The sequence below is a fragment of the Mustela erminea genome, chromosome 2, assembly GCF_009829155.1.
Source record: "Mustela erminea isolate mMusErm1 chromosome 2, mMusErm1.Pri, whole genome shotgun sequence".
Taxonomy (NCBI): Eukaryota; Metazoa; Chordata; class Mammalia; order Carnivora; family Mustelidae; genus Mustela; species Mustela erminea.
In genome coordinates, this window is record NC_045615.1 from 69523101 (window position 1) to 69549694 (window position 26594).

Genomic DNA, 26594 nt, shown 5'->3' on the forward strand with positions numbered 1-26594 from the left:
GAAGTCTAAAATCAAGGTGTCATCAGGGCCAGACTGCTTCTGAAGGCTTTAGAGAAGAATCTTTCCTTACCTCCTCCTAGCTTCTTTCTGGTGGCTAGCTGGCAGTGTGTCGTCATTGGCTTGCAGCTACATTTCTCCAATTTCTTCCCAGGTCTTCACATGGCTGTCTTCCCTCTGTGTCTCTCTGTCTTCTCTCTTTCTATGAGGGTGTCAGTCCTTGGAATAAGGCCACTCTAATCCATTACAACCTCATCTTAACATGACTACATCTACAGAGACTCTAATCCCATGTAAGGTTACATACACAGGTACTGAGAGTTAAGACTTAATCACGTGTTCATAGTTTTTGTTGTGGGGGTATGTGGTTTGCAGGACACAATTCAACTATGACAGTGGCCTAAGGGAAAAGAGAAATTGATAAACCACTATTCAATCTCTCTCTGTCTTGTTGTTAAGATTCTCTACCACAAGTAATAGTGAATAGGAAAGCCTTTTGAAGGCTTTTTTTCAAATAAAGATTTTATTTATTTATTTGTCAGAGAGAGAGGGAGGAGCAGGCAGAGGGAGAAGCAGACTCTCCACTGAGCCAGGAGCCTGATGTCGGGCTCCATCATAGGACTGTGTGATCATGACCTGAGCTAAAGACAGATGCTTTACTGACTGAGCCACTCAGGCATCCCTTGAAGACTTTTTTTGATGGTCTTAGAGAACCAAGCCTTTATTTATAACTTTGTTTCTGTAAAAAAAAAAAATTGTATTTTTAACACCTGACAACTCTGACTGACCAAGGAACTTTTGGAAGTTAACCTACGTTTAAGACATAATTGCTTATACTTCAGGGGACTTTCCCCCACTCAAATAGTGTTACAAGTTTTTTTGAAGTAGGATGCGTCACATTTTGTAATACTTTTAACTCTGGTGGTTCAACAAAATAGAGTAGGCATATTAAAATTAATATACAGTCACGTCTAAAACTCTGTGCCTATAAAATATGCTTAGCCTAAAATCAATAAAGATTTCCTTTTTCTACTTAGGCCACTGTCATCTAACTGTGGTTTCTGCTCTTGGCATTTTCCATCTTAGTCTTTGCTCATCTTACCACACTTGATTAAGTGTGCACTTTGTTAAATCAGCCATGATTTAATAAAAGAACAGTGGCCTTAGAATCAGAACTTTAGCGCTGTGATTTTTCCTTTTAGCTCTGTATTTTATTAATTTTGTTATCTTGGGAAAGTCACCAAAACCACTTCCTCCCTCAGTGTTTTCACCTGTACTGTGATTGATATTAACCCTTTCCCTGTGTGGTGGTGAGAATCCCATTGAAGTCACTTAATATTTGAGGGTGTGTCACATGCCAGTATTGCTGTAAGTGCTTGACATGCTTCAGTGAGAACAAAGTTCTCAGGCTTCATGGGGCTTCTATCCTAGGAACTGAAAATTATATGAATTATAAAATGCTTTACCAATGTAAGGTGTTATCATCATTGCTATCTTAGCAGCAGCAACTCCAATTTCTCAAATATCTTTAAAAAATCTTATTATGCATTAGCTCCTAGATATCAGGAAATACATAAAAAGAAAATCTAAGAAATAAAGAATTTACCCATTGGAAATTTAACCATAAATATAAACTGGGTGGTAAATATTGAAAATGTTTCTTTATTGCATTCAAAGTTCTTGGACCCCTATTATTATATGGGTCATGCAGTGACTTAGGCTCCATGTGGAATGTAAAAATAGGCATTAATCCTGCCCTCAACACAGGGCGTGTGGGTGGTTCTGTTGGGTGAAGGACTGACTCTCAGTTTCAGCTCAGGTCCTGATCTCAGTGTCATGATATCGAGCCTCAAGTCAGGCTCTGTGCTCAGCTGGGAATCTGCTGAAGATTCTCTCTCTTTCCCTCGGCCCCTCCCTCCACTCGTACTCTTCTCTCTCTCAATAAATAAATAAATCTTAAATAAATCTTATAAATAAATAATCTTAAATTAACAATCATAATTAAATCATATAATCATAAGTAAAAAAATCATTAATAAATAAATCTTTTAAAAAATCCTGCCTTCAAGGAGTTTAGAATCCAGTCAAACACATGCCCTATGAGAATACAAAGTTAGTATCGAACAGCGAGGCACCAAAAAAATTGATCAGAAGTCTCAAAAGTGGAACTGAAACATCTACAACACCATAACATCTTATTGACATTCTTCGTATGTAGGATATTTACTTTCTACTGCTGTAATGAACATGGCACTACTAGAAGCTGTTTTATTTATCTATGTAGTGAGATTTCACTTTACACTTTCAATATAGATATTGACATCTATGGTATGCTATATGGTACAGTGTTTGTGCAGTACTTTCACTCTGTAATGGAAATATATTATATAAAAGCTTAAGTGATATTTCAGAACAACACCAAACACCCAGAAGTTAATAGCTCATTATTAAAATTGGAGGCCTGATTTGCGACGACGTGGATGGAACTAGAGGGTATTATGCTTAGCGAAATAAGTCAATCGGAGAAAGACAACTATCATATGATCTCCCTGATATGAGGAAGGGGAGATGCAACATGGGGGGTATGGGGGTAGGAAAAGAATAAATGAAACAAGATGGGATCGGGAGGGAGAAAAACCATACGAGACTTTTAATCTCACAAAAAAAACTGAGGGTTGCCAAGGGGAGGGGGTTAGGGATAGGGTGGCTGGGTTATGGACATTGGGGAAGGTATGTGCTATAGTGAGTGCTGTGAAGTGTGTAAACCTGGCGAGTCACAGACCTTTACCCCTGGGGCTGATAATACATTATTTGTTAATAAAAATATAAAAAAAAATTTTTAAAAATTGGAGGCCTCAATCTGACTATTTAAAGCTATGTACTATGTATTTGGGTGTTTATAGAGAAGACACTGTTATGAGAGGCTGTCTGAACATAATCAGATGTTACTCATTCATAAAGCATTGAAATGTGAAGTACACTTCTTTGCAATTTACATTGCAATGATGCACCACAATTGCAGATATGTTGCCAGTTTTGTTGACCTTCCTATCCCCAGTGGTTAGGACAGTCTATCCCTAATGCTTAGTTCCTGGTACATGGTAAACATTTGACAGATGCTTATTGAGTAAATGAACCCAATTTCCAGGCTGAGGGTGCTCCTAAGCAAGGTCAAGTAAGTGGGGCACCATGGGGATGGGTGAAGGAATAAGTGGGATGGCTGAGGGGAAAGCAGCGGATTGGGAGGATACGGTGGGGGATTTCTGTGCGGGCTCTGACAACAGTGGGAGTTGGGCTTTCAGAGGCTTCTCTAGAGGTTCCTCTTGGGTTTTGTTTCAGAAAAAAGAGGCCCATTGCCCCTTTCCTGGCTGGGGGATCCAAGGTGTCACTGGTGGGGTGTGTCTGGTCAAGCAGAAGGAGGATAGAGAGAGGAAGGGGCAGAAAGACTCGGTTGACTCTAGATGAGGGTGTGCAAAGGTCTTTGGGGGGGTACTGAAACAGAGAGGAAGGACAGTCCCAAAGCAGTGGGGAGAGAAGGTAATTTGTCTTCTCATGCTTATTGGAAAGCTGACTTCTTAATTTTGGTAGCCATTTCCATGTAAGAAACATTTTTCAGGTTGATTTTTCTAGGTTGAAGATTACGTATATTTGTAATAATAATGGTAGGATCAACAACGCAATAACACATTTACATAGGCACCTTCCATTTTCAAAGTGTATTTATATGCTTTATCTCATTAGGTTGATCCTTACTTTATTTTTACATATAAGTATTCTGTGTATTATACAGTGAGTTTGTTTTCTAGGAATTGGGATGAGTGTTTAGTGTGTGCATGTGTATTTGTACAAAATATGCTGGGCTCTGGTTGCATCCACAATTTAATAAGTACAAATATACAAATATGGCACCTTGATCCAGAAGACAAAATTGGGTTTCCTGTGATAAAAACCAGCTCTGTTTTCTTTTCTTATCAAGAATAATTCTGGAACTTTATATATGAGCTCCTTGAAAGCAGGGATTGTGTTTTATTTATCAGTTAATAAGGAGAATTAGGTTAAGATTAGTTATACAGTGTTTTAACTGCTTGAATTTCTTGTATTTGTGTTACCCCCACATATTACATATGTATTTGACAAACCTTAATTAACTGCCTTAAATATATTATGCATCATGCTTGGTTCTGGGAAATTTAATGATCTCCTTCCAACCCAAGCATGTGCACCCAAGCGCGTGCACACGCACACACACACACACACACTCACACTCACATTCACTATCCCTGGCTTGAAGAAGCTCCTGATGGGAACGTGGAGTTAGGAGATGTGTCGCAGGTGCTTGTCCGAAGGGTACAGTGGAAGGAGGCGGCCCAGAGGAGGGAGTGGTCTGTGTTAGTTGGTTGATGGGGATCAGCTTCTCAAAGCTTCATGACAAAAGTCATCCTTGAGCCGAATTTTAGAAGAGTATCATTTGGAATCAAGTGAATAATATCACAAAACTGTAACTTTCTTACCTGCACTTTAGGATATTAACATTTAATCCTTTTCCTTGAGTAGCCTCTTCACTGGCTGAAATGTATCTCTTCAGGTTCAGAGACACATTTGAGACTGTTAGAGTTTTCTCATCATGCATTGTGTCTGTTCCGTGTTGAAGTACCTGTAGGAAGAAAATTAAGTGCAGGTTTTGTGTGTGGGTTGAGAGCAGATCGAATTGAAGGTGTGTCAGGAACCAACTAGCAGAGTCCCCATATCACTCGAGTCCCTGGCATTGTTTTTTCAAGGCTTTCTTCATTGTAGCCGGTCCGGGTCCCTGATGGTAATTGGTTGAATCAGATTTAACAATGCAGTTAGATAAACAGTTGTGGCAGCTGCTGCCATGGCAACGTCACCGTCCTTACCCTCCCAGCGCGCGCCCCTTCCCCACCCCTCCTCCTCCTCCTGCTTTCCTCCAGTAAGTGCATACTCGCTAGTGGTCTGTGCAAGCAGCAGGGTTTAATGGCAGAGCTATTTTCTTTCCAAACTGTTCAAAATGATGAACGAAGATGCAGCTCAGAAAAGCGACAGTGGAGAGAAGTTCAACGGCGGTAGTCAGAGAAGAAAAAAACCCAAAAAGGTAAATGGCCGGAATTAGGAATGTCTGTAGAGAGATGTGTGTGTGTATGTGTTAGTGTGTAATGTCAATGAGATTACAGAAACCGTGGAGCATTATGAGTAACTATAGACTATAGCAGTGCCAAACATTGCTTTTTAAAGAGGCAGGTGCAGACTGCTGCTTTCTGAGAACAGGAAAGGAACCAGGGTTCGTAATGGATACATTGACTAGAGCATGGTGAAGTGAACAGAGATAAGGTGTGTTCTTCATGTGTATTATTGAGGCTTGTGGCCACTGTTGGATGCTTCTGGTGTTCACTGGCTATATACAGAAAGAGTCATTTTATTTTTTAGAATGAGTGAGTTTAAAAGCAAATGTTAAGCAAGGTGGGTTGTGAAGCAAAAGGAAGATTTTTGGCCAGATGTGTGCTCGGGGATGATCTTCAGATGGCCAGACAGCAAATGCCTTTTGGTTCCGTGCTGAGTGTGTTCTTTCTAAGGAGAAGAGACTGTTGTGACAGGAGAAATATGATCCTCAGTGTGATATTTCTTTGGTGTGTTTAGCTCCTCTACGGTTTTCCCAGACATGATAGTGTGATAGCTCTTTCATTGATTAAGATAAACGGCCAAGATAAAGATATTATGGGCTGGGGGTGTTGGGTACACAAAGCAGTCTGTAGGATTTCTTAGCCTGGCACACATTCCCACACCCTTGATTTTCGTGGAAACGATACCAGTGAGAAACAGTGGGAAAAGATGCAAACTATTCAGCCCCACCCAATGCCAGCACTTCTTTCTTTATGGCCTGACTCCTTCTGGTAAACTGTTGCAGCCTCACCGAGCAATATGAGCCCCACCTCGGACAGAGATGTCTTTAAAAAATAAATTCCCCTAAAATCCATTTATTTCTTGAGGTAATAAGATGGGCAGAATCTAAAATGATCATAATGTAAATGCATTCCAACGTTAGACGCTTTGCCTCTTGAATGAGCACGTTAAAAACATTATCATGGACAAATGAACATTTTTCATTTTGATGAAATGCAATGCATTTTAAAATTGCACTGCACTTTGAAATTTTAGATCTCTGGTACCTACATGTCTCGTGATCTAAGAAATTGGAAATCATTACACCTCTGATAATTAAAAGATCATGGTATTAGTAAACAAGAGATTAGTGTCTTTCTATGGTGCCTTGTAATTTGATAAAAATAAGCATATCCCCGTATAAAATTTTTAAAAGAATAGCATAAGGATTGTGTGATGCAGTCTGATAAAGGCAAAGGATAATTCGGGGCAGACAGGAACGTTGGGGGAATGTCCTTTTGTACCTGACGATTCTGGATCCTCTAGCCCTCAATGGCATTTTTTGTAGAGCATTAGCTAATTGATCAACATTTTAAAAAGGGAAAAAAAACACATAGAAAAGAAAAAGAGAGCAAGAGGTAGGGAAAAAGAAAGAAGGAGTTTTTGCTTGAATTCACACTCTCATTTCAAATTCCTCTGCAATTTCTCTCTGAAGTCACTGTGCTGCATTGGAAACATTATACTCAGAACTACGAAAGGGGTGGGGAGTCTGTATCATGGAGATTTTAAGTGTTGATCCTAAATTCACACGGCAAAAGCCATCTTAAAATATTTGAGGGGGTAGAGCTAATGAAATCATTATAGGTGATAACTTTAATATGTATTCAGTATATTTTCTCAAATATATTTATTTAGGAATAAATTCTTTTCAAACTTGCAGTTGAAAGGATAGGAATTAGTAGCAAGTTTTGAATATGTGTATGAATTTTTACACACATTCAGAGACGTATATTAAATGAACTATTAAAGCACAGTGAATATTGAGGATTAAAAGTAATTTCACCTAATAAGAAAGCATACACACCATACACACACACATGCACACCCAAGTAAACATCCTTCAGTTTGTCAAGTCAGATATAAGTGGGTTTGAATCTGAGCTCTATCCTTTTATATAGTGTGTTTGGAGCATATCATTTAATTTCTTCGATGTAGGTCCTAATCTATAAAATGTGAATTATTCTACATATCTTTTGGTATTTTGTGAGGATTAGAAATAATGTACATCAAATTCCTTGAGCAGTATTTAATATACAGTTCATGGCAATGACTTGTAGGTGTTGTTACTGTTTCTTGAATGGAAATTATTTATTGGAATAAGCCCTAGAGAAGGAAAGTCTGTTTATATTTTTAAGAGAGGCAGAATATAATATTCATACTTTGCAAAGGCTAGTAGTCATTTTTCAAAAGGTCAAAAGTTATATACTATAATTGGAAACTTTTTATCTCATACAAATTATTTGAGACTTACATAAACATACTCAGGTCTTTAGATTACTGCTTCACATCTTTTTTTCACAGCAGGCATCTTGAATTTTCATATTTATAAACTAGACCATTAAATATGCTTTGATGAGGGAATAATAATCAAGAGATAAGCATCTCTAATAAGGAAAAAATCTGAAAAAAGCAAGAATTTGAGCAAAGCCAGTGCCATATCACTTTAATTGTCTGTTTTCCTACTACTGGTTCACATTGAATCCATCGTAGGATCCTGTATAAGCACCCAGGACTGTGGACCACCGGGTTTACTGTGGCTTGGGTGTTGATCTAACATGATGAATCATATGCCTTGAAAACATGCCTCTTTCTCTAGTAAATATTTAACAGATGAGCCATAATGCACTTGTTTATTCTACATCTCACTAAAGTAATTCCTCTGAGGGAGAGAACTAAAGGGTCTTTTACCACAAAACCCACAATGTGAGAAAACAAGCTCAAGGAATTTATTTTCTATTAGGATTTTAGTGAGTACCTTGAAGATGGAAATTATTCTAGCTTTTCTTAAAAATTTCTATTCTGGTTTCAGTAATTGAGCTTGTCAATGCCCTCCACACAGAGACCACCAGGAACACACCTGTGGTTGAATGTGTGTTGGGTTACAACTCATTGCGTTGAGGGAGGATGCACATCATGAGGAACTGAGTTAGAAAGGTCTCTAACTCTGGGTTTGGGCTGTAGCTGGTTTAAAAAAAAAAAAGAAAAAGAAAAAACATTAGCAATCTCTCATTTAGCAGGAGAGGGGCACGTTGGTATTTTGTGGCTTGGACAGTGTTCATATTTTGTCTGTGTTCAGGCATGATAAGGGGGTGGTGCCATTTCTGACCTGCCCCATTCCAGTCACAGCATGGCCTTGTCTGAAAATGATGCTTCTGTGACATTGTTTGTGTTCAGTAGAAGAACACAAAGGCCAATGGGATAGTATCAGGTTAGCTGCTGGATGCTGCTTTTCTTTTTCTCAAGCTTGAACACAAAGATACTTTTGGAGAGGGAGAGAGATTTATTTGTTGCTGGATGCTCTTTAGTGTTCAAGGAAAATAAATCAGATATTCTTGTTGCTAAAGTATTCAGAGAAATCTTTTTCATCTGCTACTTCAGCAGATAGTATCCTTCAGGCCCAGTGATTTCACACAAACGAATATTGCCCCAGGTACAGAGTTGGTGTAGATGTTCTAGCGGCTGTTCTATGGAAAAGAGGAAATGGGAACTACTCTAATTCTTAGCTGGAATCCTGGACTAAAAGGAAGCGCTGAGACCTATAGGGTCTCTGGATGAGAGGTTTTAGCCTAGTCTAAACCCTGGACAATGTGGCAAAAATTTCTTATTCCAGAAGATATTTTGGTAGATTAGGTTAAAATAATTCAAGACCGTATTAGAGTGCAGTACCCCACACTTTCCAATTTTGCATCAGTGACAAGGCAGTGGATTTGTACCAGAAGAAGCTGTAGGAGCCTTTGATAATTTACATAAATGAAAATGGAAATGCCCCAGCATCAATCACACGTGACAGAGCCATCTGAAACCACTAAGCCTTGTGAATTATTTTAAACGAGTAAACAACTAAATGGCTTAATAACAATTCACTCATTTGTTGGAACACCTATATAAAGATTCAAATATAAATACTATTGTTTTGAATAGAATAATGCAGTAAAATGGCTTTGTAGCATATTTTATATTCACTTGAGATGTTTTGTTCTGGGCTGTTATTTTAGAATAGTCATAAGCATTGCAACATTTTTTGGTTATATATCTTTTTATTGCTGTTTACTTGCCACTACCTAAATAGGGAGATGAAAGTGATACCAGATGTATGATTGAAATGTTGCACCATTGAAATGTGAATGAGAGACATAGAAAAAAAAAGTTTATTTTTACAGCAGACACAGAATGCATGGCTTTTTTAGTGGAATCAGGTAGCAGATCCAGCATTTGGGTGTTCAAATGTTCTTGCAGTCAGATTAGTTTTGACTTTAGCTGGTGCCTTACCTTGTTCAATCAAGGCTAGAAAGGCTTTCATGTATAATTCATCCTGAAAAATAGCCCCATTTCTTCAATTTTCCCAAATAACTTATGATTTACCTTTTTTTTTTTAAGAACATGAGTTTATAACCCAAAATAGCATATGTTGCCTGAAGACAGCAATTCCCCATCACTGAAGGTATTTAGAATGACCATCTGTCAGAGATGATGGAGATTTTTTTACTGGAAAGAAAAATCCCTTACAACCTGGTATTCTGTGGTTTTCTTTCCATGTTTTTGTTTCTAGCTCTTTCTACCTACCTTTATGATACTGATTTTCCACTGATAATTTCATATGTAAGTCATAGCTAAGATATTCATTGCCAAGTATCTTTTTTAGATACTAGTAAAGTGTTGTCTGCTGCCCACAGCTACCAGAATTACCTGGGTTGCCTTCTAAAAGAAGAGAATTCTCAGGACCCACTTCAGACTGGCTCAATCACTTTTGGTGATTTGAACAGACTTCCAGCTCCTTGATTTAATGTACACTGGAGGTTAGAACCATTGCTTTAGAACGTGGTCAGCGGGCGTGAAGTGGAGTTATTTTAGAAGGAAGAATCTCTAATTTCAGTGAGATGTGTTAGGTTATTACATGGCTCTTAGATTTATTTCTTTGAAGTGTAGACAACAATGACAAGGACATGAGAATAGAAAGCACTTTTCTTCCTATTCTATTCTACATCTGGGACATAGAATTATTTCACATCCACCATCTCATTTGATCTTTGAAATAATTCTCAGTGAGTATTTTTACCCCAGTTTTGTAGATGAGGAATTGGAGACTCAGATTTTATGTGGGGATGGCACTGGAGAAATGATAGGCATTTTTCCTACTTTTCAGCAAATGACATATTTTGAACCATTTCTCCCATGGAAACCAGGTGCTAAGATATACCTCTGTGTCTCCTGCAAAGCTTCTAAGGTACCTACAGTTTCATCATCTGCTAAGATATCCTCCGGATTCCACCTTCAGTGTTACTTCCTGTCTTTTACCCATTGAATACATTCTCTAAAATGCTGACTCGGATCGGGGAATAATGCATAAGGGTGATTTCTTTCCTGGCTGTTTGTAATATTCTTCCAATCAGGACTCCTCTTTCTCCTCCTTTTGGTCGCATTACATTTTATAATACGTGGGTGTGGATGTTTCTTTCAGACTATATAGACATGTACTAGACTTTGAAAATCCACAATAATGAATGGGATAATATAAATAAACAGGTATCTTTATGTGGTTTAGGTGTATTTAATTAAGCTAGCATAAAAAGATCTTGCTTTCACAACTTTGTTCTAATTCTTGGGAAACTTTGTTAGTATGATATTTTCAATAATTGTCCTATGAAAGAACATTTAAAGAAATTTAAAGAAAATATGGAAGAACAAATTTTCTCATATACTCTTTCCTGAAGTATTTCTGGTTTCTTTTTCCTTCTCAATAAAGTTTCTGAAGAGACAAGTGAATGCATATTGAAATAGGATTAAGATTTTTAAGTCTGCATTTGTTACTATCTTGTCCCAATTTAGAGCATACTAAAGTATAAATATGCCTACAGCTTTGTTTCTTTCCTGCTTGTATTGTGTTCTAATTCCTGTTGGTAGCAGAAATAAAACCACTATTTTTATCTCAGTGGGCACTGGCAGGATTCATCACAACAAATAAACTTACCATCTCAATTTCCTTTTACTTGAAAGGGTCGAGTTGGGATTGCTACCAAATGAGACCATCTTTTTTTTTTTTTTTTCCATTTAAGATTTATGTATTTATTTGAAAGAGAGGAAAAGAGATGGTGGAGGGAAGGACAGAGAGAGGGAATCTCAAGCAGACTCCCCACTGAGTGTAGAGCTAGACACGGGGCTCCGTCTCACAACCCTGAGATCATGACCTGAGGGGAAATCAAGTCAACACTTAACCGACCAAAGCACCCAGGCACCCTGAGACCATCTTTTGATAGAAAAAAATTAACTATTTTATACACTTGAGACCAAGTACATATGAGAGAATATTCCTCTTCAAAATCCATTAATACCTGCCAATGCTTTATGGAGCATCAATTTTTAAAAGCCAGAGGGAGACAGTAAAATATATTCTAATTAATGATACACCTAAATCTAGAGGGAGAGCTTCTACTTAGTTCTCAGACCTGGTTTTTAGTTACGTTTTTCTGTTAACTCACAAACAACTATCATCTTCTACCCACTAATTTGTGTTTGTACTCATTAAGACAAAGACCTGATTTCTAACGTTTGCTTAGTGAGCTTCAATTTTTAAGAATCAGCTTGTTTAACTCAGTTTAATTTAGGTGTTTCCTCCTAAACCATAGAAAGCTCCCTTCTTTCAACAATTGTTGAATGAACATTGAACATTGAACATTCAACATTGTATCGGTTTGCTAGGTGTAGAGCACTGGATTTGCTGTTATGGCATTTCGGGGATGAAAGACAATGATTGTTACCTTCATGGAGTTTGTGTTCTGTTTGGGGAGACATTTCTATTAAAAAAAAAAAAAAGTAATGAGCAATTCAGAAATATTAGAAGTACTATGTAATACTTATACTTAACAAGTATTGTAAGTATTATATTGTGCAATGCTAAAAATAAATTCTGTAGGAGCCTGGAGAAGGTAAGAGATCAGTGTGATTTTATTAAAAATTAAGCTGTACAAGTGGGTGAGTCATTGCCTTGAGCCTTGGATTATGGCTAATGCTTAAGTATGACGAGTGAGGATAGATAGGCAACCCAAATGGGGCAACCTCAACCTTATAATTACAAGTCACACTAAATATTAGGAAACTGTTGAGATATTTGTTGTAGTTTAGAGCCATAAATTTTGTGGGTGAACTCTCCCTGACCTGTCCTTACGTTCTGTGCCTTGGTCAATTTTAGGCTCACGTTTTATAATCCATCTTGTGTGGGAGGCTTATTCTGTGTCCTTCTCTTATAGCACATATTTCTTTAATCACTTATCTATGAAGCCTTGCCCCACATGTATTTGTATTTATAAATTATTTCTTTAGTCAGTTATAAATTCCAATAAATAAGCCTCCAGATTAATAAGGCATCTCAATTCAGTAGGGACACTTTTTGTAATTATACACATAATCAACCTGTGCCTTTACCTTTAGAGAAACTGCTGTGGTTACCCTAGGATTGTAATTGTCTAGAATACTTACTTAAGAACTCCTAAGACTTTACATTTACACGGTAGCTGAAAATGGCTTTTCTGATTTGGTTATTATTACATTTGCTCTATGTTTGCCTTAGCCCACTTTGTGTACTGGCATAATTTTGAGTTTGTTCTGGGTGACCAGGTCCTATTGGACTTTCAGATCCTTGCACATAAAGTTCATGGCTTTTCCCTCCTTTCCACTTGCTGTCTGTCCACACGTTTCTGTGCTTGGTCTTGGTTCATCTGCACTGGCTGTTAGAGTGATTCATGGTCTATTATTTTACCTCCAGCTGCCTTGGATGTTCTCTCCATAAGATCAGAACAATTTTCACCACTGCCACCTCAGAGAACACTCTAGGTTAAAAAGAAAAAAGTAAGGGGGTATATTAGAAATAAAACTATGGAAACAGAAATAAGTGTTAGGATCTGTGTTGATTTGGAAAGTTTGAAGAATTTAAAGATGAAAGGTGGACCACTGTAGAATGTTTTACTGAGCACTAGTAAGTGATACCCTTTTATACATATTTTAATGTAATGTAGTAATTTATTATACTATTAAAGATCATTAACAACATTTTAAGAATAACTATTTCTCTGTAAAAGTTGAGCCAGTGTACGTAAGGGTGTTCTAACTGGAAAAAAAAATACCAAAAATTTTTTAAATAATAGAAGCATTATGAAAACTTTATATGAGAAGTTTAATATTTTCTGTGTGATGATTTCAGTTCTCTTTTCACATAATACTTATCCCTAAAGATTCCTTTTCTCAAATGTTCTACATGTTTGCCCTGAATTCAGAGGGTGTGATGGCAGGATGCCTCCTTTATTTTATAGTATTGTCTTGTAATCATTGCACTGGGGTGAGGAGTGGGAGCAGGGGAGTGGCAATAGAGATAAAGCCCAGTATTTTAAAATGAAAATGGGGAAAAAAATAAAACAAGTACAGACATTTTGGATTCAGTGGTTTGGAGATGCCATCAGAAGTAGTAGACATATTCATTCTATTGGCTTCTTAAATTAGTATGAATGTCTGCTGTAATTTATTCACATCCAGTCTGACCTGTATCAGATTAGAGTGACATGATTGTTGTATTTTCCATATAGCTGTCACAATAAATCATTTCAATATCCTCTTGAATCAGTCAGATTCAAAAGGCTAGGTCTACGTAAGAATTTGAAATGTGTATATTGTTGGTATGAACTGTAGTAAATATGTTTGCTAATTGTTCATGTTACTTAAACTTTGTATGATCTATCACATATTATTGTTTGTATAGAAAAGCTGTTCATAAGCTCATATATAAATGGCCAATGAATATGCTTTATAAGTAGCCTATAGGAATTTGTTCTGCCTGAACATGAAGAGATTATTATTATAATGGTGTATTCCTATAGATCATTCTTCTGTCCTAGTACTTTGATTGGGCTATATGCCACACATGTGTGCTTTGCTGGGTCACACAGCATGTAATGATCATGTATGTCTGTGACAGAGTTAAGGCAACTTAGTTACACATAGCGTTGTGATAATTCTTCTAAATCTCATGAAGAAAAGCCTTTCATTATGGATGTGAGATTCCCACCTTCTGCAGAAAGTCAAGATTACTGTTCTAGCCTAATGATAATTGTTATCCTGTGTGGTACAAGATGAGAAAGATTAAGTTATGTACGTAGCTCCTTCTCTACCCGTTTGAGAAGGCATGTGTGGAAATCTGTGGATTCAGTAGGATAAAATACATTCACACCTAAGACTTATCTGCAGATCAGTTTTGTTTTTGTTTTTGGTATGTGTTTCAAGGTACTATAGTTTGATGATTTTGAGAACATAAATCTGATATTAGAGTAGAGTTTACATTGCAGAGTTTACCTCCAGGTTCTTTCAAAGGGATTTGGTTCTCCCAGTACAATGTACAGAACAAAATAAAACAAGTGACAGGAGCAAAATAAAGTGTATGTGTAAAATTCTTTTTTGAGAAATTTGTATTTGTACTTTGAGAACTCAGAAATTGGCAACACTTTCCTTGTCATTTGATTTATAGCAGTGACTGTGAAAAACCTTACTTTGAATTACCCATTTGTTTTCCTGATTTTAGATACTTTTGAAAACCACTTTATTAAAGCATTAATAAAATGCCAGTAAGTAACATACTGAGTAACTCTTACTCACTTAATAAGAGACTCAGAATAAGTCCATGTACTGAGGTGTTTAAAATGAGGTGTTAAAATGAGTTTGAACTGCTCAGCTAGTTAGGACATAGTGCTAATCTAGCCACTGCTATTCCACACAAGCCAACTATTTTCATTTAGTCTCAAAAGCATAGACTTCATTCTTAACCTCAAGAGTAACAGATCAAGGGGATACATACAGTCCAGGAGAATGTTGCCAGATGTGTACAAACCTAAATCTACTACCCCAAAAGAACACACTTAAAAAATGAACATTCTATAGACACAGATTTATGTGTCAAAATTACCCCCTAATTACTTCTCTTCTCAATATGAAAAAGAATTCTAGACCTTTTCTCGAAGGCCCATGTGAGGAGTAACGATAGTGATATAATAAAAGAAAATGGAGGTTCTCTATTGCTTTGTGATAAAGTTAACCTAATTCAAACTTGTTTGAATAAATTATGTTTTTTTCCAGTACACTGAACAGTTTAACTATAGAAAAAATCCTCATTAGGAAAAATAGTTTACCTCATTGAAAATTTTATAATAACAATAGGATGAACATTTTTCAATAATAAGAAGCAATAATTAAATATATTGAGAGCTTATCATGGTGTTCTGCACTATCCATCATACTAAGAGTTCTATGTAGATTATCAAGTTTTATCTGCACAATAATTCAATGAGTTGGCAGTATCCCATATTAAAGAGGAGGAGATTGATGTCTAGAGGGATTGAAAAACTTCCATATAACTGAATATGGATAAAACTGAATCCATATAACTACTAAATGATGGACCCAAGATGCTACCTTAAGTCAAAATGACCTTCCTGCCTTCTCCAAACCCCTGTGCTATGATGATAGAGCAACATTTTAGACAATTAAGATAGGATCAAGAATTCAAAAAATAGAGGCTTCTTTATGTTCAAAACCCAGTGGCCCAATCTGCCTTCACTGATTAGTCAGTGAATCCAAAATGCTATTTTGATGGATTTTTTTTCAAATATAGTTCAAAACAGAAGTATAAATTCAAACAGGAAAACGTTTTTTATGTGTAGTCGTTGAGTAAAATTATCAGATGCACTCATAATATTCAAGCCAGATTTGAGTTCCTGGTCCTAGCACTGGAACACTGAAGAATGAAGCTTTCTATGTTGATATTTCCGTCTGCATTTAAACTATTTTTGTCAAATGGCTGATACCCTTAACTAGCCTTTTCAATATAAGGGGGAATTTGTTAGTGAGTTCATGTTGTTTGTCCTAATTCAAAAGGTCACTAATCTGTCATGTGCTTCATAATCTCATTACACAGCAGGGACTTCTTTCCAGTTGTTAAAGAATCAGTAGGAGTGATTGGGCTATTACACGGGGCAATCAAGCATTCATATACTGGTTCATGTAGGAATAGGAATTTTAAACTATTTTTTGAGTAGGTAGGAAATATCTTCCAACAGGAAACTCTTCCAGTTGACCTGACCCAAGTGGCTTCCATGCCTGATTTGTGAAGGTAGTTCTTGGGCTATAGCAGCAGGTTGTATGTGGTTTGGGAACTTACTCTTATTTTGACAAACTGCCTTATAAGATAAAAAACTATTATTGCAACAATTTTCTGAATCACCCACTGGCCAGAGTCCAGTGGAAGAGTGAAGTTTGGCTCTTTATTGCTTCCTTCTGATAATAATATTAAGGGATGATTATTTTGAAAAGTCTTAATTTATAATTTATCACATATGAAGAAAACTAGCTGAATAGAAGTAATTTATCCTTTGCAGAGCAATGAAAAATTTTCTCTTTTGAAAAAAAAAAATTGGGAGATGGATTTTGAGGGTTGCCTATATAACAAAGGCAAGAGTCTGGGAAAAATGATATACACACATAAATATACATTTGGATTATTCTAGGTTTCAGATACGATACTATGGGAAGTAGCTTTGAAACTTTGGATTATTTAAAACAATAGGTTTAATTAACTGTACTCTAATTCATAGTTACCTGGTGTTAAAGTGTTTTCATTATTGCTATCATCATAAAAAATTTTCATAATGATAACTATCCATGTCATGTACAGATTTTAGATTCTTATCCAAAGTCGGATTATTAATTTGGAAGTCATAAATTGAATTTCCAGTGTTCAAACAGGCTTCCCTGCCCCTAATGTGGATTTGACTGTTTTCCTGTGTATCTGTCAGGATCTATGATGGCCGTCTCATGTTCTGACCAAGGAGTCAAGGGTTATGTGGAGAGTATCCTGGAATGGCCTAGTCTATAATCTAAATATCATGTACATTTCCATTTAATACCTTAAAGGTAATGTTTTTGGAATTATTACTGTTTGGAATGGTTTCTCAAGCTCATTTCAAGGTAATAGATGATAGGTGAGTTTGGATCATATCATATTCTTTATATCTGCTGTCTATAGCTCTTTGTATGCTTCTATATGAACATATATCACCTTTTTACAGTATCTTTTTTTAACATCCAGAAGAGCCTGTTTTTAAGTAGAGCTTGTTCAATACTACATGAATTACTGAAGTGAACAGTTGTGATTAATTTAATAAACTAAGAATATGTGGTCCAACATGGAACTTCTGGAATATTTCTGATACAGATGATTATATCACAGGGTGATTGATACTTAGGAGGGTATAGCTGGCTAAGTCTTTCAACATATTGAATGTTTTGGAATATGAGAAGGATCCTTGGCATCTGTTTCATGACAACTGTCTAGTACACATTTATTTACTATTTGTCCAGTAATTTTAAGGCTGTATAGCTCAGATATTTAATACTAGGATTTTGTCTTTTTAAATCTTTTTTTTTTTTAAAGATTTTATTTATTTGAGAGAGAGTAAGAGCTAGAGAGAGAGTACACACAGAGGGAGAGGGAGAGAGAGAAGCAGGCTCCCCAGTGAGCAGTGAGCCCAATGTGGGACTAGATCCCATGACCCTGGGATCAAGACCTAAGCCAAAGGCAGATGCTTAGCCAACTGAGCTGCCCAGGCATCCTGAATTTTGTATTTTTAGAAGACTTTGTCTTTTTAAAAGATTTTTATTTATTAGCACGCGAGAGGGGGCACACAAGTCAGGGAGGGGCAGAAGGAGTGGGGCAGGGACAAGCAAACTCCCACTTGAGTGAGGAACTTGACACGGGGATGGCTCCCAGGACCCTGAGATCATGACCTGAGTTGAAGTTAGACGCATAACCAACTGAGCCACTCAGGCGCCCCTTGCCTTTTCTTTCTACAATACCAATTTGATTGTTTTCCCTGGGCCTACCATGATGACAAGTAATTATGTCTGTTGACCCTAAACTGACCTCAAGGAAATGAGGTGCTTATACCAATTTAGGTAATGGATGACAAGTGTCTGTGTTATAGTTGACCAAAATTCAAGTTCTATAGTGTAATATCTACTTGGAATTGGAAATTCTGAAATTGAGTATGAATATATCCAGTGGAATATGTATGATTATTTATATATATGTGTATGAATAACAAATATCATCTTTGGATATTGCCAAATAATAACAAAAATGTCACAAAATTTGCCATGTTTCCTAAATAAACAGTATTAGGTCGTCATTTAGTAAAAGTTTTCAAATTATAACTGCAGCCAATATTGCAGATAACATTTGATAATTGTCATTATTAAAATAAATTCTGGGAAAGGTAGATTTCAATATTGCTTTCTCAAAAAATATATTGTAGTTCTTGACTTCACCTTCTTCCATGTGTCTGTGAAGGTCTGTATTTCTTTAATGATGCAGATATATCTTTTCTTAGTATAAAATTAATTGCTTTTTGTTACAATAAAAAACTGTTTTTGTGTGGCTACGTTCTCAGTTGAGAGAGGATGAAAAAGACCAAATAGACTGATAAATAGAATATAAATCTATGATATTAATTGAAGATTATTTTTGTTGGCTGGCAGTTGTAGGTAGGTATTTTTTATATTATAATTTTAAAAATTCTTGAAAATTAATAGCATATGTGAAAGTCAAAGAACTGAATTATGGAGAGTGGTATTTTGTCTCATATAAAAAATTCTGCTTTTTAAAAAAATTATGAAACTGAACTCCATGTAAATATAAAAGTAAGGCTGAAATATCAGTGTCTGTTAATTCTTGCTAATTTTCAACTAAATACATTGAAGGTTTTAGATTACGAAGGGAAAATACTCTTTTGTTTCTCTATTTCATTTGATGGTTCAAATGGCAATTTACTTTTTTTTTTAAGTGGTAGGTAAAAAGCTCACCCCTCCGATGATTTTAAAGTAATGCTTTATTTTTGAGTTGACCTAAAACATTAAACTGAAACTTGAGTTTTTTATAAATACACACAGACACAAACTCTTTTTTTCCAGTAGATACACACAAATGCCTTTCTTCCCATGGAAAATTACTTTTGCACCTTATAGTAATACTGTCCAATTGAAACTGTATTGCTTTTAGGTGTTAAAGATCTGTATTCTTTATTTGAAAGAAGTTCTGTCTTGTTAATTCTTGAGGAACATGAGGTGCTTTAGAATGTGATTATGATACAGATGCGTTTTCCTGTGAGTCTCACAGGAGAAAAAGGTCCCTTTTACCTACCTCATCGTCTCTCTGCACAGATTAAGCTCCCTCAAGAATACTCTGGGTGGCTTATCATGATGATGGGATTTTGTGCCTGATTTAGTTATGTTTCCCATAGGCAGGTGCCAGTTCTGTGAGAACATACATAACATAACAGCAGGTGGTACCAGGTCAGGATTCAGCTGGGATTGAGGAGGAGGGGCTCTACATTCCACAGGGTTACTTCAGCCCCTTTTTGTCTCCATGGCTGAAACTGGACCCCCCCCCCCCCCCCGCCAGCCCCAGGTTGCCCACCTCGCTCTAAGAGCTTCAATCTGTGGCACTGGTCCTTGCCACAGAGTACTAGTCCTTGCTGCCCCAGTTTAAGAAAATCCAAACTGCCGTGAAAATTATAGCCCTGTATGGTTCTTGGAAAAGTTAACTTTTGTGATCTAAGCCACGATTGACAATTAATTTCCTTGTGCATCTGCAGAGCATCTAACAAATAAGAAATGTTAGACTTGAACTTTAAACAAGTACCTTACCTCTCAAATTCTACAGAAACATATCACATCACTTATCCTGTGTCTATAATAAAGGTAATGATTATTTTGCTATTGCAGTCACTATAAATATAGGAATGTGCTCTCGTGTGTGTGTGACAGAATGTGTATGAATTCAGGTGACTTTGGTGTTTGGTTATTACTAGTTTTCTTTGAAAGTACTAGAGGCAGCCTGGGTCCGAGAACCCGGGTGGAGTCGGGCAGGTCCCACAGGACCAGGCAAAAGGGCCCTTGGCTTGGCGTGGGATAGAAATTGAATGCAAGGAGGAGAAAGTAAAAACAGATTTTATTGAATAATGTGAGTGACAGAGAATAGCAGGCAGAGTGTCTAGGAGACTTGGAAAGGAAAGGAAAATGAGTTCTGTGGTTGTTTGGGGTTAGGGATTTATATTGGAAAGGGATCTAGAGGAATCCAGGGTAGAGTCTGATCAAAGGTGAGTGTCATGTGAACAATAGATGTTATTCTGGAAATTATTATTATTGTTTTTTTAAGATTTTATTTATTTATTAGAGAGAGAGAATGTGCCCTTGGGCACAGGAATGGTATGTCCCCTTTATTAAGTAGATAATTTTTAAATGTTTATTTATATAAGTAATCTCTACATCCCACATGGGGCTCGAACTTACAACCCTAAGGTCAAGAGTCATGCACTCTTCCAACTCAGCCAGCCAGGTGCCCCTAAATGGATAGTTATTATATTAGATGCTACCTGCAGTAATGGGAATATACAGAGCCTATATAGAAGTACAGAAGTGGCCCCTGTGAGGAAGGGGAAGAGGTCAGGCAGGAACTCCTGCAAGTTGTGGTGACTGAGCCCCTATAGGCTATGATGTTTGAGCTGAGCTTTAAAGGTTAAGTAGGAGAAAACCAGGCACAGGGGTGTCAGAAGCATTTCTGACAGAAGGTATGACATGGGGGGGCGGGGGGGGAATCCATGAGCCATGTCATGGTATAGTGAGAACAGGGCTGCATACCCAGGGAGGAAGGGCATAATGGGATACAGCATAGACTCTGATCCCGGACCACATGTTCTGACGTGTTTGAAGTGTGTAAGTAACTCTCTTCTCTGTGCCCCTTTCTTCATCTATAAAAACTGAGTTAGTTACAGGACCAGCCTAATAGGGTTTCTGTGAAAATTATGCAAGTTCATGTCTATAAAGTGCTTAGAATAGGACTTGGCAAGAGTGAACACCATGTAAGATTTTTGTCATTAGATCATAAAGTGAAAAGTAGGTAGGACTTAGGATAAATGAGGCTAAAGGTGTAGGCAGGAGTAAGAATGTTGTACCTCATGTTAATGAGCTTGGTCTATATGCCGGATAGCTGAAGAGGAGATTTTGAAAGGCTTTAGGCAGTAGGGTGCCATAGCCGGATTTTTTTTTTTTTTCCATTGCTTTGGAGACTGCAGAGAATGGGAAAGTCTGGAGGCAGATTTTATTTGGGGGGTGGTTAACATTGGGGAGATATGATATGGGAATGAACTGAGATGTGTGGCAAGGAAGAGAGAGATAAAGGCAAATTAGTCTGAATAGGCCATTGAATAGACATGGGGGTGAAGATCTGGAGAAACTCCAGTAAAAAATGATTCCTGGATATCCCTCTCTGGTGGTCTGGTAGCTGGTGGTACTAGGAACTGACATGGCTAATAGTAAGGAAGGAACAGGTTCAGAGGGAAAAGTACTGGGTTTTCACATGTAAGGCCCAAGGTTCCTGTGGGACACGCAGATGAAAAAGTCTAGTAAGTATTTGAAGTGTGACACTTGGAGGAAAGATCAGGATAGATACAATTTTAAGAACCACCAGCAACGTGGGTAGAAATCATAAGACGTAACGAAATCACTTAGCGGTTGAGGACAGAGTTGTGACAGGGAAGGCTAAGAGAGGTTTTTAGGAGGAGGACAATAAAAGGAGATAGAAGAATTCCTGGGGAAACTGGGAAAGAGAAAATGTGCATTTTTTGCCTCTAGGTATGATTTCCCCACATGTGAATGCCAGGCTTAGATTAGACCAGATGTTTCTCTGAGGCTACCCTTGATGAGTCAAAGCCTCAAGCATATCTAAGGCAGCCTGGTTTGCCACACCCAGGCTGCATGGCCATGGTGAAAATAACTGGTCACATCTTTCCCTCTGGTTAGGTGGACCACACTTGCTCTCCTTCTATACTATAGTATACTACTATACTGCTGTATACTGGTCACATGATCACTGGTCTCTCTGGGGCCACTCAGCGATGCCAGTTGCTTTTCTAAGCATGATGCGGGTCTGTCTAGTTCCTGGGCAAATACAAACTAAAGAGATCATTTGAGAGACTATTCTCACAGAAAATCAAAACAAAATATCTCCATTGTATACTTATTTCTTTTTCCTGTTTTCTCCCGAGTTTTGGAAAGATGTAAACTTGACAGCCACATGTTTGCAACAAAACAAACGTGCCAGTAATTGACTGTGAGTAGCAGATAGAGGTCTTTAAGTTTTTTCTGCCCTTATGTGTGAATTTCACCCACACAGTAAAAGAATTATAAATATATTAAAAAATGGAGGCAGTTAGTTGTATCTGTACTGGATGGTTGCATATAAGGGATGCTGGAAATTATTATGAGAATATTCACCTTTTTAAAAGATTATTTATTTATTTATTTATTTGACAGATTGCGCAAGCAGAGGGAGTAGCAGACAGAGGGCTAGGGAGAAGCAGGATCTTCACTGAGCAGGGAGCCTGATGTGGGGCTCGATCCCAGGACACCGGGATCTTGATCTGAGCCAAAGGCAGACGCCTAACCGACTGAGCCACCCAGGGGCTCCAGGAATATTTACTTTTTAAAAACTGTTTGCTTACCAGATCCCTGGTAGTCCTTTAAATTTATTTTACCCTTTTTGCTTCTACCACTTGATACATTCTGAATGTCACATAAATAGGCTTGTCATAGAAGCCTTGGAAAATTTTGGGGTAACTGGGTAGCTGAGTTGGTTAAATTTCTGCCTTTTGATCTCAACTTAGGTCTCAATCCAGGGTTATGAGTTCAAGCCTCATATTGAGCCCCACACTGGGCATATAGCCTACTAATAAAAAATAAACTGGAAAATTTCAACTTACAACATAAGATGAAAAAATAAAAATAAACAATTTTATATTATCGCATACATATACAAATATATAACATTATTTTAGTAATGGATTTAAAAAGTGCCTTTTGAGGGGCACCTGGGTGGCTCAGCAGGTTAAAGCCTCTGACTTCGGCTCAGGTCATGATCCCAGGATCCTGGGATCGAGCCCTACATCGGGATCTCTGCTCAGCAGGAACCTGCTCCCCCCCACCTCTGCCTGCCTCTCTGCCTACTTGTGATCTCTGTCAAATAAATAAATAAAATCTTTTTTTCTTTTAAAGTGTCTTTTGAAACTCCTTAATGTATTTTCCAGATTTCAGATAGAGAATTTGATATCACATGAGGATAAAATGAATGATCAGAAATGAATCATACGATTGTATATTCGGATATTTGTATATTTGGATATTTGTATTACAGTGAGAACAATGACATGGCTAAGAGTAAAAAAAAATGTAGACAATTCGACAAAACACGAAAAATAAACCACCACTTTTAGATTTAAGGGAACATGAGCAAGGTATAAAGTCAAGTAAGGGATTTCAGACTCACAGATGAAGCACACTGGAAATGAAGGTTGGAGTCCTGACAGTAACGAGTGATGTAAGCAGATCGCGGAAGAGTAAAAGCAGGAGCGGGAACTGGTGGCCAGGGCATGTCATCTGCGAGCAGAGAATGAGCAAGGTCAGGGAGAAACAAAGAAAAGAACATTTATGCCCTAATTAGCCAGCAATTTGTTATAAAACAGCCTTGCCACCTGGAGAGTAGAATTAAAAAATGTATTGGCACAAACTGTCAAGTGAGCCAAATGAGAGCAGGCTGCTTTCCAGGTCCCAGGCTCAGGCTACCGCGGCACGCCTGGCCAAGTCTTAGGGAGAAGAAAGCATGCTGTAGTCAAGTCACAGATCATACAAAGATCAGCATAAGTTCATGAGGCTTGCATGGTGTAGTCAGTCCTTTATTTATTTATTTTTATTTTTATTTATTTATTTATTTATTTTTTTGGTGCAAAATGGTGGTTTTATTAAAGCACAGGGACAGGACACACACGACCATATAGGACAAGGGGAGAGCTGCTCATCTCTTTATTGCATCATCATTTATGCTACACTTTTGAAGGGCAATGTTTCCCTTTAATCTTGGGGCCACGTATGACTCATTATTTGTTCTTATGGTGAATATCCACTGTATTTCTCTGACGCATCACTTTTGCCTTCACCTCTGCTGTGATGTGGTGTGAGTGCCTACTCTCTCCTCCTTCTCGAGCCCTTCACAAGGACTGCCTGAGGTTCTTCTATTACCTGTAATGCTCCTGCCAGAGTTGTCTCCGCGCTTTCGTCTTGTTTTCTAGGCATGGGGGCTTCCCAGCCTTATGTCATGCCATGAACTGATCAGTATCCCAGCGTGGACACCTGACCAGAACGATCTAACCGGTCTCATCCCCAGCCCGGCTGGATGCCCAGGTCAACACTGTCACTTCACTCATGTGCTGAGTCAGTCCACATTTCAGTCTTTACACCACTTGTCTCTTTTGTCCCTGACCCCGGCTGGACACTGCAGAGAACTGGCACACAATTTCTCCTCTCCATACCTTTCTGCTCAGAGGGGCGATGTCTTTATTCTCCAAACTAAAATGTAGCTTCCTTTGTTCATCTCCCTTTTCTTGGTGCGCTTTTTCTTCTTCTCGACAAAGTTGATCAGCTCTATGCCTAGAATGCCAGCATTGTCACTTTATCATTTAAAAACTCTTGGCATCGTCAAAGTCATGAGACGATGAGTCCTAACTGGAAGCGTAGTGTTCATTCTCTAAGCACATGATTATGTGGAATCCTTTACTCTGAGATTAGTCAGTGTAAATGGCATCGTCCCATGTTTAAACTTTTTCTTTTAATCCTGACTGAACTTAGTTTAGTAACTCTGAATTTGAACCCCAACAAAAATGTACTTTAATTTCCTGGTTTGGGCACATCAGATAATCAGTAAATTCACTGGAAGACAAAGTGTCCATTTACCCTATGAGTCTATCAGTACAATTTAAGAACCAACCAATCAAACACTTTTTAAAAAATAAGTTTTATTTTTAAATAATCTCTATACCCATTGTGAGGCTTGAACTCACAATGCTGAGTTGCACGCTCCACAGACTAAGCCAGCCAGGCGCCCCTCAAACACTCTTTTTTGTCCTCCGGTCATAATCGTTCCTGCTTAGTCAGACTATACTGCATTTCCTTCCATAGAGATCCTATAGTCCCATTCCCTTGTGTAACTTTCCTGATTTTACTCACTGCTGCCACTGAATGCATCGAGTCTTTAAAAAACCCGTAAGCACTAATTAAATTAATTTATGAAGTATGTCATTAACATCCATTCTGCCTTGATCTTTTCTGTCTAAGACAATAAGCCCTTGGGACATTTCAAATGCTTATGTTTAGTTGCTTAGTAAATCCTTAGTACCCATCATAACATCAGATTTTGATGACAGTAATGGTGATGGATAAAGGAGGCTATCACACCCCAGAGAAGTTATGAGCCAAGAATGTCTAGTTAGATTTATTTAGAAGGAAGTAACGGGCAGGATAAAGCACTAAGAATAAGATTGGGTTCATTTTAAATTGAGATGACAACCATCCCATAGTCCTAAAATAATGACTCCTTCTCTTATATACTGTACATGTCTAAATTGCCTCACATTTATTTAAAAACAAAGCCTTAAATGAAATTGCAGCTGACAGAAGCTTAGGCCTTATGTCTTTCAGTCAGATTAGGGACAAGAACTGGCAGATAGCATGGTTTCAAAGTCAGTCAGCTGACAGAATAGTAAGCTAGATAATAAATTGCAATTATAGTTCACTGTGATAAAGACCACGATACACATTTTTCAAGAGTGGTACAGAGAGGGGCCCCAGGCCCTCATGGTCAGTAGAGCATGTGACTCTCTATCTTGGGATTGTGAGTTCAAGTCCCATGTTGGGAATAGAGTTTACTTTGAAGAAGAAGAAGAAAAAAAGAGTGGTACAGAGATTCACTGTGTGGCTCCCTACTCAAATGAAGGGATCAGGCAGAGCTTTGTAAGAATCTCCATGTATTTCACACCTTTGTTTTACCTGAACTATAGCCTACCTTAGCTGCCAAGATGACTCTTCCCAGACTTAACTCAAATCCACATTCCCCTTAAGTCAGACTTCCTCTTTTCTTGATCAACTACTGGGTTCACTCTTTCTTACTCTGGTTTTCTTAGTCCTGGTAAGATTCATTTCTTTCTTTTAGTTGTTAAAGTAGCTTTATAGTCTGGTCTAGGCTTCTATAACAATATACCTAGTCCTTCCCCCACTATGAATGAAATCAACACTGTGCAGCCGGGGAGATCAGACAGAAGGACAAGTACCTTGAGCAAGCCTTTATAAGCTAAACCACCCACTTTGACCAGCCCTTTTACCATTGCCCTATCAATATACGTAGAAAATGACTCTTGCTTCATGCTAACCTAAGGGTTACTTGGTAAAGAAAAGGAGACCAATAAAACAACAGCTTTTATAATAATCCTTACATGCTCAAACCAGCT

The 26594-nt window shown here is 37.7% G+C and overlaps 1 protein-coding gene across 14 annotated transcripts in view; it reads left to right on the forward strand.

The window, feature by feature from the left end:
- The window catches only part of ANK2 (ankyrin 2), a 664974-nt gene that overhangs the window by 331085 nt on the left and 307295 nt on the right, over window positions 1-26594 (forward strand). For 3 of the 14 annotated variants that reach the window (XM_032333217.1, XM_032333216.1, XM_032333231.1), the window contains exon 1: window positions 4849-5107. The exons of 2 other annotated variants lie outside the window; for them this stretch is intronic. In XM_032333217.1, coding sequence (XP_032189108.1) covers window positions 5024-5107 — 84 coding nt within the window. In that variant the 5' untranslated portion in view covers window positions 4849-5023. Of the gene's footprint in view, window positions 1-4747; window positions 5108-26594 lie in introns of those variants that run through there. 9 more of the 14 variants (XM_032333191.1, XM_032333199.1, XM_032333206.1 and 6 more) reach the window with 9 other exon arrangements.